Here is a 12,886-nt window from a genome sequence, read left to right on the forward strand (position 1 = left end):
GAGCAACCAAGCCTATGTGCCACATCTGTTGAGCCTGTGCTCTAGAGCCCAGGCTCTGCAGCAAGAGAAGCCTCTGCAGCAATGAGAAACCTGCACACCATAACTAGAGAGTAGCCGCTGCTGACCACAACCAGAGAAAAGCCTGTGCAGCAAAGAAGACCCAGCACAGCCAAAAACAATTAAATAAATATGTAAAAACTATCTATACAATACAGTGTATGTTGCAGTCACATCTAAATATTTTTACTAAGTATTAACACATTTATTCTCCATAAAAATATGTTATGAGGTCACCGAAGGTTTAAAAGTCAAGGTTACATAGCTCTAAGAGATAAATCTACAATCAAAACTTCAGAGTCTATCACTTAACCAGTACACCAGCTGTGGCAGTATCCAAGTATCCAAGTCATTTCATTTTTTTTTGTGCTAAGATTTAACCCTGCTCTGTGGGTCAGATTGAGCTCCTCACTGTGACCTCGTTGGCAGGTGGCCTCTCAACAATATATTGACCTGTCCACCAGAACTCTGAGGCTTGTTCATGATATTGGCATTGGCTAATGACACAAACTCTGAATCTTTGAACCCACAATAACAAGTTCCAGTCCTGCTATTCCAGGGAATTTCTCAGTTCTTCATTCTCTTTCCCACAAAATTCCTGTTAGATGCTCATTTAACGTCCTATCCTCTTCTCTCTTCATACATCCAGAATATCTGCATTCTGACCAGAATGGCAACATTCAGCCTCAGGTGTTAAATCCAATTAAGTTGTCAGAGGCAAAGAAAAACCAATTGGTCAGTTTTAAGGAACTATTTTAATCTCCGGGTTTTTCAAATTCTGTTGAATTTTGATACTATAATATCAAAGTGAAAATAGTGAATTAAATTAATTCTTCTAAGAATCTGAAAATATCCAGGATGTTGGAATTTAACATCTGAATTATTCAGGTCATCATTTCAGTTCTTCTACACACTGGTGTAGGCCTTATCAGAAAGTTCATTTGGTCTCTAAGCCCCTAACCTGAGAAAGTTGCCAAAACTTAGAATGCCTTAGTAAGACAGGCAGCAGACTATGTCAGTAATTTTAGACACATCACAGGTGAGTGCCAAAGCCAGAGTCTCTGAGTGGTGGTAGCTTCATGTGAGTGAAAAGAAGCAAGTTTCCAAAATACATGTGTCTTAATTCTATTTATTTAAATTCAGAAACAGGTAAAACTAAATTACATAATGAAAATCAAGGGAATAATTAAAAATTCAGAGTAGTGTCTGTTTTGAGGCATGGCGAAGAGATGGTAAAATGAATACTTTCTTAAGCTGAGGAGTGAGTATATGTGCATTCATTTTGTAATTATTCTAACTTGTACAGATGTGTTTTGTATATTTTTGTGTGATTTTTAAAGATAAAATGATAAAAGGAATAAAGTAGATCGCAAAGATTTTAACAGTAAAAAAGCAAAAGACATAGTGAATTAAGGTAAAATTGAAAAACTTGTCTTGAGTTGTCACTTTGTGAGTCTCGTTCTCAGGCATATTTATTGCCTTTTTGGGTCACCTTTTGAAGGAAGAAACTTCAGGCCTACTAAGGGAATGGTGTTCCTGGTAAACTAATACTGAGAATTTCTGCATAAATGTAACCTCTCAGTGATAAACACTCAGGTACATGGTGGATTGTTACCAGTTACTTACATCTCTTGGGAAGACTATATGTGAGCAAGGTCTTCTCAAACTTCTGGAGGCCAAATGGACATAAAAAAACCCTGAGAGAATGGCAAGAAGAGCTTCTTTAAGGCCTGGACAGAATGCTTTCACTGATCAGGTTGTCTGGTAAGCAGTGGGGTAACATTATGGTCATTGAAGTTCAAGGGCATGGCCCCTCCAAAGGCGAGAACAGTACTGGGCCTCTTGGTTTATAGGGATGTCTTCATGCAGTTAAGTTTATGTCTACTAATACTAAAGAGGATTCGACTGAGTTTGTTGGTATCTTTCTCTCAAACACTGTCCTCCTGTGACATCTGTGCACTGACTATAAGACTAGATTTCATCCCAGGGTGCAGTTCCTTCACCATTAGAAGCTTGACCTTGGAGGTTTAGCTAGTGCTTCACCTTAGGTTAAAGAAACCAAATAAGGCCTTGAATATTTTGCCTGTGGAAGGTGATAATGCATGTAGAGTTTTCTGGAGAATCAACTGAAAAGAGGCCACAATTATGAGTTATAAGTGGCTAGATGTGGTTGAAAAGCCTTTACAGCAGACAATTGGAACTTAGTTTATGAAAGAGGCCTGAGAAATGTGCAAGTTAATATTAAGTAAATTTAAAAATTTTTGCTTAGTTTTTGCCCTTTTTCATTTTACAGTTATTTAGATGATTGCAAAATACAGATTAAACAAAGCAGAAGCAGCATGAGAACTGATTTATGTCTTACAGGTTTTATGTCTTATAGGTAACAATGAATTATGTGAGACTGATGTAGTGCCTTAAAACCAGCAAACCAAAAAAAAAAAAAAAAAAAAACCTAGCAAACCATCAGCCCCTACACAGTGACCAGTTGTTTGACAGCTGAGAGGTGAGGGACAAAGATAGTTTCAGGACTCCTGTTTGATAAGATCAAATTATTTGTCTAAGGCACATTGCCTACACTTTACACGGGGAAGATCTTGATGAGATCAGCTTATTGGAGAATATACAGGTCTGAATAATGACTATGTGAGAAATAAAGTTTCTAGAGCCACAGAGCCTCCTTGTAGCCTCTTACACTGGTGATTTGGTCAGCACTATGCACATACATGGGGGCTTTCCTGATAGCTCAGTTGGAAAAGAATCCACCTGCAATGCAGGAGACCCTGGTTCGATTTCTGGATTGGTAAGATCCACAGGAAAAGGTATAGGCTACCCATTCCAGTATTCTGGCCTGGAGAATTCCATGAACTATGTAGTCCATGGGGTTGCAAAGAGTCAGACACGACTGAGTGACCTTCACTTCCACTTTTCACTGCACATACATGAGTTCTTAGAAATTTTATCTGAGTCTGAGCTCCATCTCTGTACATTCATTGTCTCTCTGCAGAACTTTTAGCTTTTTATGCCTGTCTTCTATGGCCACCCAGTTGGACTTCTTTTATTTTCAAACCTCTACCCTTACTTATGACTTTTTTCTCTTACAGATCCAGGACGCTGCATTCTTATCAAATGTATGGCTTTTAGCATATTCTCCAGAGTCAGTAAAAATAATGATAGATTCATAAAACTAATAATTTTACTAAAACAGATGTTTCAAAATGAGAAAAATGGATCAATTTGTTCATAACAAAATTTTCTATATTAAGGTGATTATTTAATAATTTGCTTTTCCTTTAAAAGAAAATAAAGGGAGCTTTCCTTCTATAACTTTATGCCATTCTCTCATATACCTCTAATGTAGGTTGCAGCATCTGACGTTGTAAGTACTCAAGAGTGCTCCTTACTACTGCAAACTCACCTAATGTCCTTTTCTATGCAGATTTATTCCAGTTCTTCACTAGCCTATGTTTTCATTTCAGCACCTGACATGTTGCAAATACTTTTCCAAAGTTCTTTTCAGAGCCACCTTCACCTCCTTATTTTTCAGACTGTAAATGAGGGGGTTCAGCATGGGAGTGATGACAGTATATTGCACAGAGAAGATCAATTCTGCAGGGGATCCTGAATTTGGCATGAGATGGCGGAGCAAACCTGAGCCAAAGTACAGTGTCACTGCAGTGAGATGGGAAGAGCAGGTGGAGAAGGCCTTGCTTCTGCCTGAGGAGGAGCTGATACTCAGGAGGGCGGTGATAATGTGGGCATACGATAGGGAGACCAAAAGGAAAGTTCCCAGTCCATGCAGCAGAGTGGAACAGAGCAAGGCAATGAGGTTTCTAGAGATATCAGAGCAGGACAGGGAGAGAAGAGAGGGCATTTCACAGCTGTAGTGAGGGATGATTTTGGCTTCACAGAAGATCATGTTCAGAGCCAGGAAGATGTTGATGAGTGCGTCTAGAAAGCCCAGGCCCCATGAGCCCCACACAAGTTTCATGTACAGCTGTTTACTCATGATCTGCCCATAGAGTAGAGGGTGGCAGATCGCGGCATAGCGGTCATAGGCCATCACTGAGAGCAGACAGGCTTCGGTCCCTGCAGCAACAAACACAAAGAAGACCTGAGCTAGGCAGCCCTCTACCGATATCGTTTTCCTTCGAGACAGGAGGTTCTCCAACATCTTGGGCACTGTGACTGAAGAGAAGCAGATATCAACGAAAGAGAGGTGGCTCAGGAAGAAGTACATGGGCGTGTGGAGGTGGTAATCAGCCTTGATCACCAGCAGCAGCATCAAGTTCCCCATAATTGTCAGAAGGTAAATTCCCAGGAATAGCACAAAGAGCAGAGCCTGGATGTGAGGGTTGGCAGACAGTCCGAGGAGGATGAACTCTGTGACGGTGCTGTGGTTCCTCAAGTCCATTTACAAAGGCCTTTCCCTAGAAATAATATAAACAGGCATGGGAGCCAAAAGTCTTTCCCCAGACCTCTCCCCTCCCCTGATAACAGGGGGTTTTCCTCGGTGACCTCAGGCTACACTGGAATTTTTCCATTGTATTTGTCCTCTGTTCATATCATCATTGTTTGTAAATGTTTTTGCTTTCTATTATGACCTCAGTTTGTGTCAATCACTTGAAACAAAAAGATCAAGATATGATATCCATTTAAGAACATGCATATGAAGAGTAAATATATAAATGTAATTACTACAATGGGAACTCAAACTGAGATTTAGTGAGGGCCAATAATGACACTACATTGAGTGAATTTGACAATATTCTTAAGAAAGCAATATGATTGCTCTTGGAAAATGTTTCTGACAGATGTTTAGTTTGCATGAACATGAAGTTTGTATTCAAAGGCTCAGAGAAAAATCAAGTTATTTTTGGTTTAGCATAATGGCAACCTGCTCCAGTCTTCTTGCCTGGAAAACTCCATGAATAGAAGAACCTGGTGGGCTACAGTCACAAAGAGCTGGATACGACTGAGTAACAGCACAAAATCAGTTCTAAGTTGCTGACACCTAGGGAATAAATGGGCATCAGAGATAGTGGCTAAAAATGTGGGCTCCTGCATCAGACTAGGTTCAAATTTCAGCTCTACCTCTAATTAGGTACTTGACTTTGTACATGATGCATAAAACTCCTTGCTTGGATTTCCTTATGTTTAAAATGCAAATTAATAACAGTACTAAGAAAGGTTCTAGGATTAAATATGAGATTATATATAAAGTTCTTAAAAAGCATCTACTCCTAACTGTCCATTACTGTTATTTTTTGAGATTGTAAGTCTAGGCAAAAGTCACCTAAATTCTCACATATGGTGAAGCTCTATTAAAGACTAAAGTTGTTTCTGTTAATACTGCTATTGTACTTAACTTTACATACCTGTATATACTTTATATACCTTATATACCTTTACCAAGAGAAGAGTATGAACACAGTTGTAAATTTTAGAATTATTTTGGAGGAGAGCAATTTGTAATAACTGTGGGTACTTTCACTCAGAAAGGAGGAAATAAAAGTATTTCCACTATATATATGTCTATATATATATACATATATATATTTTTTAATGTAAGTATTTTCTACTGTAAGTATAGCTGTAAGACTAAAGAGATGACTGGGGGGAAAAAAATGGGTGGGACTCAGTGTGAACCCCTGGGCCCACCTGAAGGAGCATTACTGGGATGGCTGTGTTCCCAGGTCAGGTTGAAATCTCTAGGAAAGTTAGCTAGAGGAGTGCTTGAGAGGTTTCATGCTGCAGGAAAGAGTAGCAGCCAGGAAAAAGGACTCTGCCCAGTACCACACATTCTGGACCTCCCTCCAATACAGTGTAGCAAACAGGTTTGGAAATTAATCCTGTAGGACAGTGAGAGTTTGACTGAGAGCTCTTACCTTCTGTTGGAAATACCCACTGCAGCTACTGTCAGTCCCTTAGGAGGAAATCTCTACCCATTTTTTCTGCTCACATTCAGAGGCCTGTTTAAAATAGGAATAGAACATTCACTCATATTCCTCTTTTGCACAGATATTTAGATGAACTTTTGTCTTTCGTCCTTAGATACTGTCCTCACTCTCCACATCCCAAATTTCTCCTCCGTGACCAGATTCTGTTCATGTCTCTCAACTCTGTTTCTTATCAGTCTTCGGGTCTTGATTACAACAAGGCTCTTTTCGCTTGAATGCTGAATATTTACCAGTGATTTCCAGCTTTGTCCTCACACCTGGAAGTCTGGTCTTCGGTTACGCACAAAACTCATTGAGGTGGCTCAGTCAGTTTCCTGGTCCTGTCCATTCCCAGCAAGTCCAAAGCTCGGCCAAAGGGAAGTTCTGATTCCTACTCATTAACTCCTTAGCCATAAACCCACCTCAGAATCCTCCCCAGTTCCCCAAAGCAGATTACCTGTACATCCTGTTGGATAAGGCACTCTGCTTTCCAGTGTGGCTGCAGAACTTATATTTAGATTCATCTATTAAGAAGGAAGATGATTCATCTTCCAAGAAAGGTGATTTCTAAGTCTTGTATCATGGGAGAATTTATAAAATCCTGGTGATGATTATGTTTCACTGAATTCTACACTAATAAACTTATATGGCCAGAGAGCAGTTTCTTTCAGCGGGTCTCAATTACACCTTAGTTTTCTTTGTATGCAGTATCACATCCCAGCCACACATAGTATTATTTGAGTTTAACCATTCCACAGAGCAGCTATGTTTAGGCAGTTGGCTGGTTTGATTCCTTGCCCTCAACAGCCCAGGAGGTGGTAAGGGCACAGCTTTTATATCACATGGTCACCATCTGAAGTTGGACTTAGTTTTCAAGAACTGTTTTCAACTCTGAGTTTTATAAGGACCAAGGGGATCTCTTAGGTGTGTCCTTTGGAACGTCTAGGTGATGCAATGACCTTTAAATGTTAATTCTAAAATCACCTGAGCTAGTGGGAGTTAGAAATAAGAATGGTCAAAGGGGTATTTATCTGGCTCCCCAGGCAGGAAAGGAATAGTTTACAAGTGACACTCCAAGGGCTGGGTCTTCTCTCTGGCAAAATCACCTCCAGTTAAACTTGCTGTGTAAAAGTATTTTGTTGATCAAATAAATAAAAAGACAAAAAAAGTTAATAAGGATAATCATTTTCTTAAACTAACTGTTCTAATTTTATTTACTTTGATATATCCAATCAGATTCCTAAGCAGGGCTGTGTTACAATTTGTGTGCTCCCATGTTTGGGGGCACTTAGGGAAATGCTTGTTAATAAGTTTATTATAGTCTTAAGTAGGAATAGTCTCATATAAACCAAAATTTCTATTTGTTTGTTACAGTGAGTTAAAAGGTTTTCATTCAGACTAGACTTTTGTGACCTAATAATTATTCCCTATTATCACTTGACAATTAAACTAGTAAGCAAAAGAAATATGATAGATGTTTGGGATAATTAAATGTACTTTTTTTTAGACATTTGATTTTTTTGTTAATCTATATGACATTCTAATTTTATGTTTATTTATTTTCTCTTTACAGCCTTTGTTCTTATATGTCTCTAAGACTATTCGTGTATGTTATTCAATTGCTCAGTTGTATCTGACTCCTTGTGGCCCCATAGACTACAGCATGCCAGGTTTCCCTGTCCATCACCAACTCCCGGAGCTTACTCAAACTCATGTCCATTGAATTGGTGATGCTATCCAACCATTTCATCCTCTGTTGTCCCTTTCTCATCCTGCCTTCAATCTTTCCCAGCATCAGGGTCTTTTCCAATGAGTCAGTTCTTCACATCAGGCGGCCAAAGTATTGGAGTTTCAGCTTTAGCATCAGTCCTTCCAATGAATATTCAGGATTGATTTCTTTTAGTATTGACTGGTTGGATCTCCCTGCAGTCCAAGGGACTCTCAAGAGTCTTCTCCAACACCACAGTTTAAAAGCATCTGTTCTTCAGTGCTCAGCCTTGTTTATGGTCCAAATCTCACATCCATATATGACTACTGGAAAAACCATAACTTTGACTAGATGAACCTTTGTTGGCAAAGTAATGTCTCTGCTTTTTAATATGCTGTCTAGAGTTGTTATAACTTTTCTTTCAAGGAGCAAGCGCCTTTATTTTCATGACTGCAGTCACCATCTGCATTGATTTTGGAGCCCAAGAAAAGGAGATGTGATTTAAACCACATGGAGATACTATTATACACACACCAGAATCTGTTGTTTGTCCATTTAAAATTATTATTTAAACTGTATCCTCTTTTACAACTAAATTATTTAACATAATAACAAAAAAGTAAGTTACTAATACTTCAATAATAAAGAGATAAAATATGTAAAAATTATTTTTAAATGAGAAACATCATCACGAACTGGTCACTTAAAACAGCCCCTCTCTCTGAGGAAGGAAAGAATACCATCCATCTAGCAGCTATCAGACTGCAGCCACTCCCTACATTGAACTCTGAGGAAACTCAGGATGTGAAAACACCGGATACTGGCTCCTGTGTTTTTTTTAAGGTGCTTATCAAAGAAATGATTTTAGTGAGCCCAGGCTCTTACATCTTCCCAACACAGAAAAGTGCTGAATTCCTTTACTTAAGATATATATATTTTTTAATTAACAATAATCTTTTGCTATTCAGACTACCTGCCCTTTATGCAAAACTCCTGTATATCTTGGGTCCCCTTCCCCTAGCTTCCTTGGAGCAGTTCTCTCTTGCTGCTTCCTGGACTTAAGATCCTAAAACGTCCCACCAAATAAAATATAACAATAAAATGAAATAAAATTTCCTCAAGAATCTGTCCTGCCTCTATCTGCCTAGTAGGAACAGTCTTCAGATATGATAGAGGGGATAGCCTTGATATCTATAGGATTGCCTTTATGCTATTATACTAGTGTGTCCTTTCCTTTTAGGTATATGCCTGAGTCTTTAGTATTTTTTCTCTCAATCACTGTCATCCAAGTGATACTAGAATGTTGACCATAACCAGCCTCTTTCAGAGTGATAACAACAGATCACCCTATGACCCAGATCTAAGGAATACTGACTCCTGGAGTTACACATATATATGGAGTTTATGCCCCAATTTAAGCCTAGGATAGCAATAGAAATAGTCTATTATTCATGGAAAGTACATTCATGGAGGGTTACAGTGCTTATTGAATTTTTAAAAAAATTTATTCTGATTTTGGCAGCAATTAAGAAGAGGCTTCACCTGGGGGAGATCAATGATGAAGTTAAGAAAAACCATGATCAGACCAATTGTAATGAGGTGAGTTTGTTAAAGACCTTGAGAAATTGACTGCTATATATTAAGATAGATAAAATAGATAATGAAGAAAATATTTACAGAAGAATAAATATAATTAGTAAAGCACAGTATGTTTTATTATCACTAATAACCAAAGAAATACAAATCACAAAATTCATATTGTTTCTTGCTTTTCAAATTAGTACATTATATTTTGAAGACAGTGGTATCTAAGACAAAGGAGAAACAGTTGGTAGCATCATTTCTGGCTTTAAACTGGGTCCATTACCGATTAATCCACTAAGCCAGTTCAGGAGTGATTCTAACTGAGGAAATGCTGTGCAAAGGAGTCTAATAAAATGTTACTTGTAAGGGTGAAAGTCTAACTCAAATTGTGTTCCAAACAGTGTAAAGAAGTGAATTCTAAAAATGTAACAGTGAAATATGCTTTTAATGACATTCTCAGGAAACGGATTAATCAACTATGAAGAAGATGCATAACAGAATGTTAAGATAACTAAAACTTATGTTTATTATGTCTTTGAGTCAATATGGAAAAACTCTTACAATATTAAGTATTTAAGTCGAATACACACTTGCGTAAACTATATGATTGTTACCAGGCATAAAGTACAGAATATTATGAGAAATTGATTTGGACTTCTCCTCTTATGCCAGAATTGAAACTAGGGCTCACAAAGAAAAAGCTATATTCTTTGTTTTCGTTGCTGTTCAGTTGCCAAGTCATGTCCAGCTCTTTGTGACCCTATGGACTGCAGTATACAAGGCTCCCCTGTCCTTCACTATCTCTCAGAGTTTGCTCAAACTCCTGTCCATTGAGTCAGGGATGCTATCCAACTGTCTCGTCTTCTGTTGCCCACTTCTCCTGCCCTCAATCTTTCCCAGCATCTATATTTTTATGACCAACAATTGTGGTCAGATACCTTTTATATGGCCTTAGTAATAGCTGCCAGACCAGATCTGCCAGTGTTAACCATGCCACTCCTGTTTCCGATGTGTCTAAGAAATCTGGAAGATATTTTGAGAGAGTGCAGAAGTCTATGATGTCTTCATCATATGGAAAAGAGTGGTGTTTGATTTGGCCCCAAAATTATTTCCCATTAGATCTTTTCCATGTCTAAATCAGACAGATGACTATTAGTAGGGTAATATGAGAGCTCATTCCTCTATTTGTAATAAGTAGAGGAATTTAAATTTTATAAATTTAAATTTATGTTTTTAACATTGGGAAATGAAAAACCTTATTAGTCATATAGAATCAAGTGATTATTACAGTGAAAATAAAATAAACTTCCAATAATTTGCTGTATATATTCCAAGTCCACTGGTCACAGAGTAATCCCTTACTATAAGGAAATGAATGTGTGGTAGGTGCTATGATCGATAAGCTTATGTCACAAAAAGTGTTACCAAATGTGAGTAGAAACAGCTATGGGTAATGAAATATTTTTTAAAAAAACCACAGTTAGTATGTCATATATCAATGTCTGCCTATTGATAAATAATTTTAGTACTATATGACATCTAGGAGAAAATGTATGTGTAAAATCAATAATTTAATTATTCTTGAAGTTAATCAAATGCCAAGGAAAAATAAATGCTAAGATATTAAAAGGTATAATATGTTCCTATGCAAAATTTGTGATATTACCAAATCAATGTATTTGGTAAAATTTATTATTTATTATTTTATTATTCAGTCAGTTCAATTGCTCAGTCATGTCCAACTCTTTGCAACCACATGGACTGTAGCACACCAGGCTTCCCTGTCCATTACCAGCTCCCACAGCTTGCTTAAACTCATGTCCATTGAGTTGGTGATGCCATTCAACCATCTCATCCTCTGTCGTTCACCTTCTCCTCCTGCCTTCAATCTTTCCCAGCATCAGGGTCTCTTCTAATGAGTCAGCCTGTCGCATCAAGTGGCCAAAGTTTTGGAGTTTCAGCTTCAGCATCAGTCCTTCCAATGAATGTTCAGGATTGATTTCTTTTAGGATTGACTGGTTTGATTTTATTATTAGAGAAAAGGAATTTAATAAGCCTCTTTTTGAGTAAATTGTTATTGTAGGATGGGCAGCTAGTGAGAGACTGAAACAGTTCTGCAAAGTTCAGAGGATGGAAATGGATGAAAGGGGGTCACCAAGAAGTGGAACAATTATACAATGGGTAGGCAGATATTATAAAATTATTCACTTTAAAAATTATGCTCTAAAATTATGATTTAAAATTGTTCACTTTAAAATTTTAAAAGGAGGCAGGAGGAAAAGGGGATGACAGAGAATGAGATGGTTGAATGGCATTGCTGACTCAATGAATATAAGTTTGAGCAAATTCTGGGAGATGGTGAAGGACAGGGAAGCCTGGTGTGCAGCAGTCCATGTGGTCACAAAGAGTCAGACACGACTAAGCGACTGAACAACAACAAAAATTATGCCCAGAACCCATGCTGTTTTACCATATTTTTAAAAAACTGTAGTGACTTTTAAAAACTCAAATCGAGAATGACTGCCCTTCAGTTGCAGATCCAGGCAGGCATTTTTGGACCAGTAACCATCTTGACCCAAACCATAGCTAGTGGTTCTGTATTGTACCAGTGAGTCTGACTTTCCTTATTCTGTGTTTCCAGAATGTTCCCCTCTCCAGTGATGTGTTCCCAGGTAAATCTTGGTAAAGGAAATTAGTAGGACTCCCCAGGAGCTGAAATTAATCTGTGAGCCACTGCTGGCAAGAAACGGAAGAGTCTGGGGAAGGTTTACATGAAACATCTATCCCTGAAAGCAAACTCAACTTTTCCTCAGAACCTTTATCTCTTACTTATATCAAAGGCCACTCAGTTGAAGTTCATTGTTTTCCTTCCTGTGACCTCCAAGTTTATGACTCTTTACCCAATAATCTATATTTTCTTAATAGTAAAGTTATACTTAGTAAAAGTGAAAGTTGCTCAGCTGTGTCTGACTCTTTGCAACCCCATGGACTATACAGTCCTTGGAATCCTCCAGACCAGAATATTGGAGTGGGTAGCCTTTGCCTTCTCCAGAGGATCTTCCCAACCCATCGATAGAACCCAGGTCTCCTGCATTGCAGGCAGGTTCTTTACCAGCTGAGCCACAAGGGAGGCCCAAGAATACTGGAGTGGGTAGCCTACCCCTTCTCCAGCGGATTTTCCTGACTCAGGAATCAAACCGGGGTCTCCTGCATTACAGGCAGATTCTTTTCCAACTGAGCTATCAGGGAAGACCTTCTCAGTGCATTTTTCTAAATTCAGTTTAAAGTAGTGATTCAATATACAAATACTTTACCTAATAAGACCAAAGTGAATATTTGGGGAGTACTGGGGACAATGAGTCAACACTTTCATGACCACATTTTCTGGATTGAGATAGTTATTTAGTTCATCATTTCCCCTGTATTTAGACTACCCCAACATCTCTCTGCTATGTCTGTGCTCATTTCATATGCACTGCTAATTTATCTTGTAACATATCACTTTGCATAGAGCCAGGAAATTTTTCTTAGTGAGAACTCTCATAATGTCTAACTGGCATCATTTTATCCTGATTCTCCATTCTCCTCTGGCTTTATTTTT

At 38.2% G+C, this 12,886-nt stretch overlaps 1 protein-coding gene across 1 annotated transcript; it reads right to left on the reverse strand.

Moving 5' to 3' along the window:
* Positions 1-3,529: 3,529 nt before the first annotated feature.
* Positions 3,530-4,468, reverse strand: LOC136167551 (olfactory receptor 8S1-like). The gene has a single exon (XM_065935074.1). The coding sequence runs from the start codon at positions 4,466-4,468 to the stop codon at positions 3,530-3,532; it is 939 nt and encodes a 312-aa protein (XP_065791146.1).
* Positions 4,469-12,886: the final 8,418 nt, after the last annotated feature.

This window comes from Muntiacus reevesi, chromosome 4 (genome assembly GCF_963930625.1).
Source record: "Muntiacus reevesi chromosome 4, mMunRee1.1, whole genome shotgun sequence".
In the NCBI taxonomy this organism is placed as follows: domain Eukaryota; kingdom Metazoa; phylum Chordata; class Mammalia; order Artiodactyla; family Cervidae; genus Muntiacus; species Muntiacus reevesi.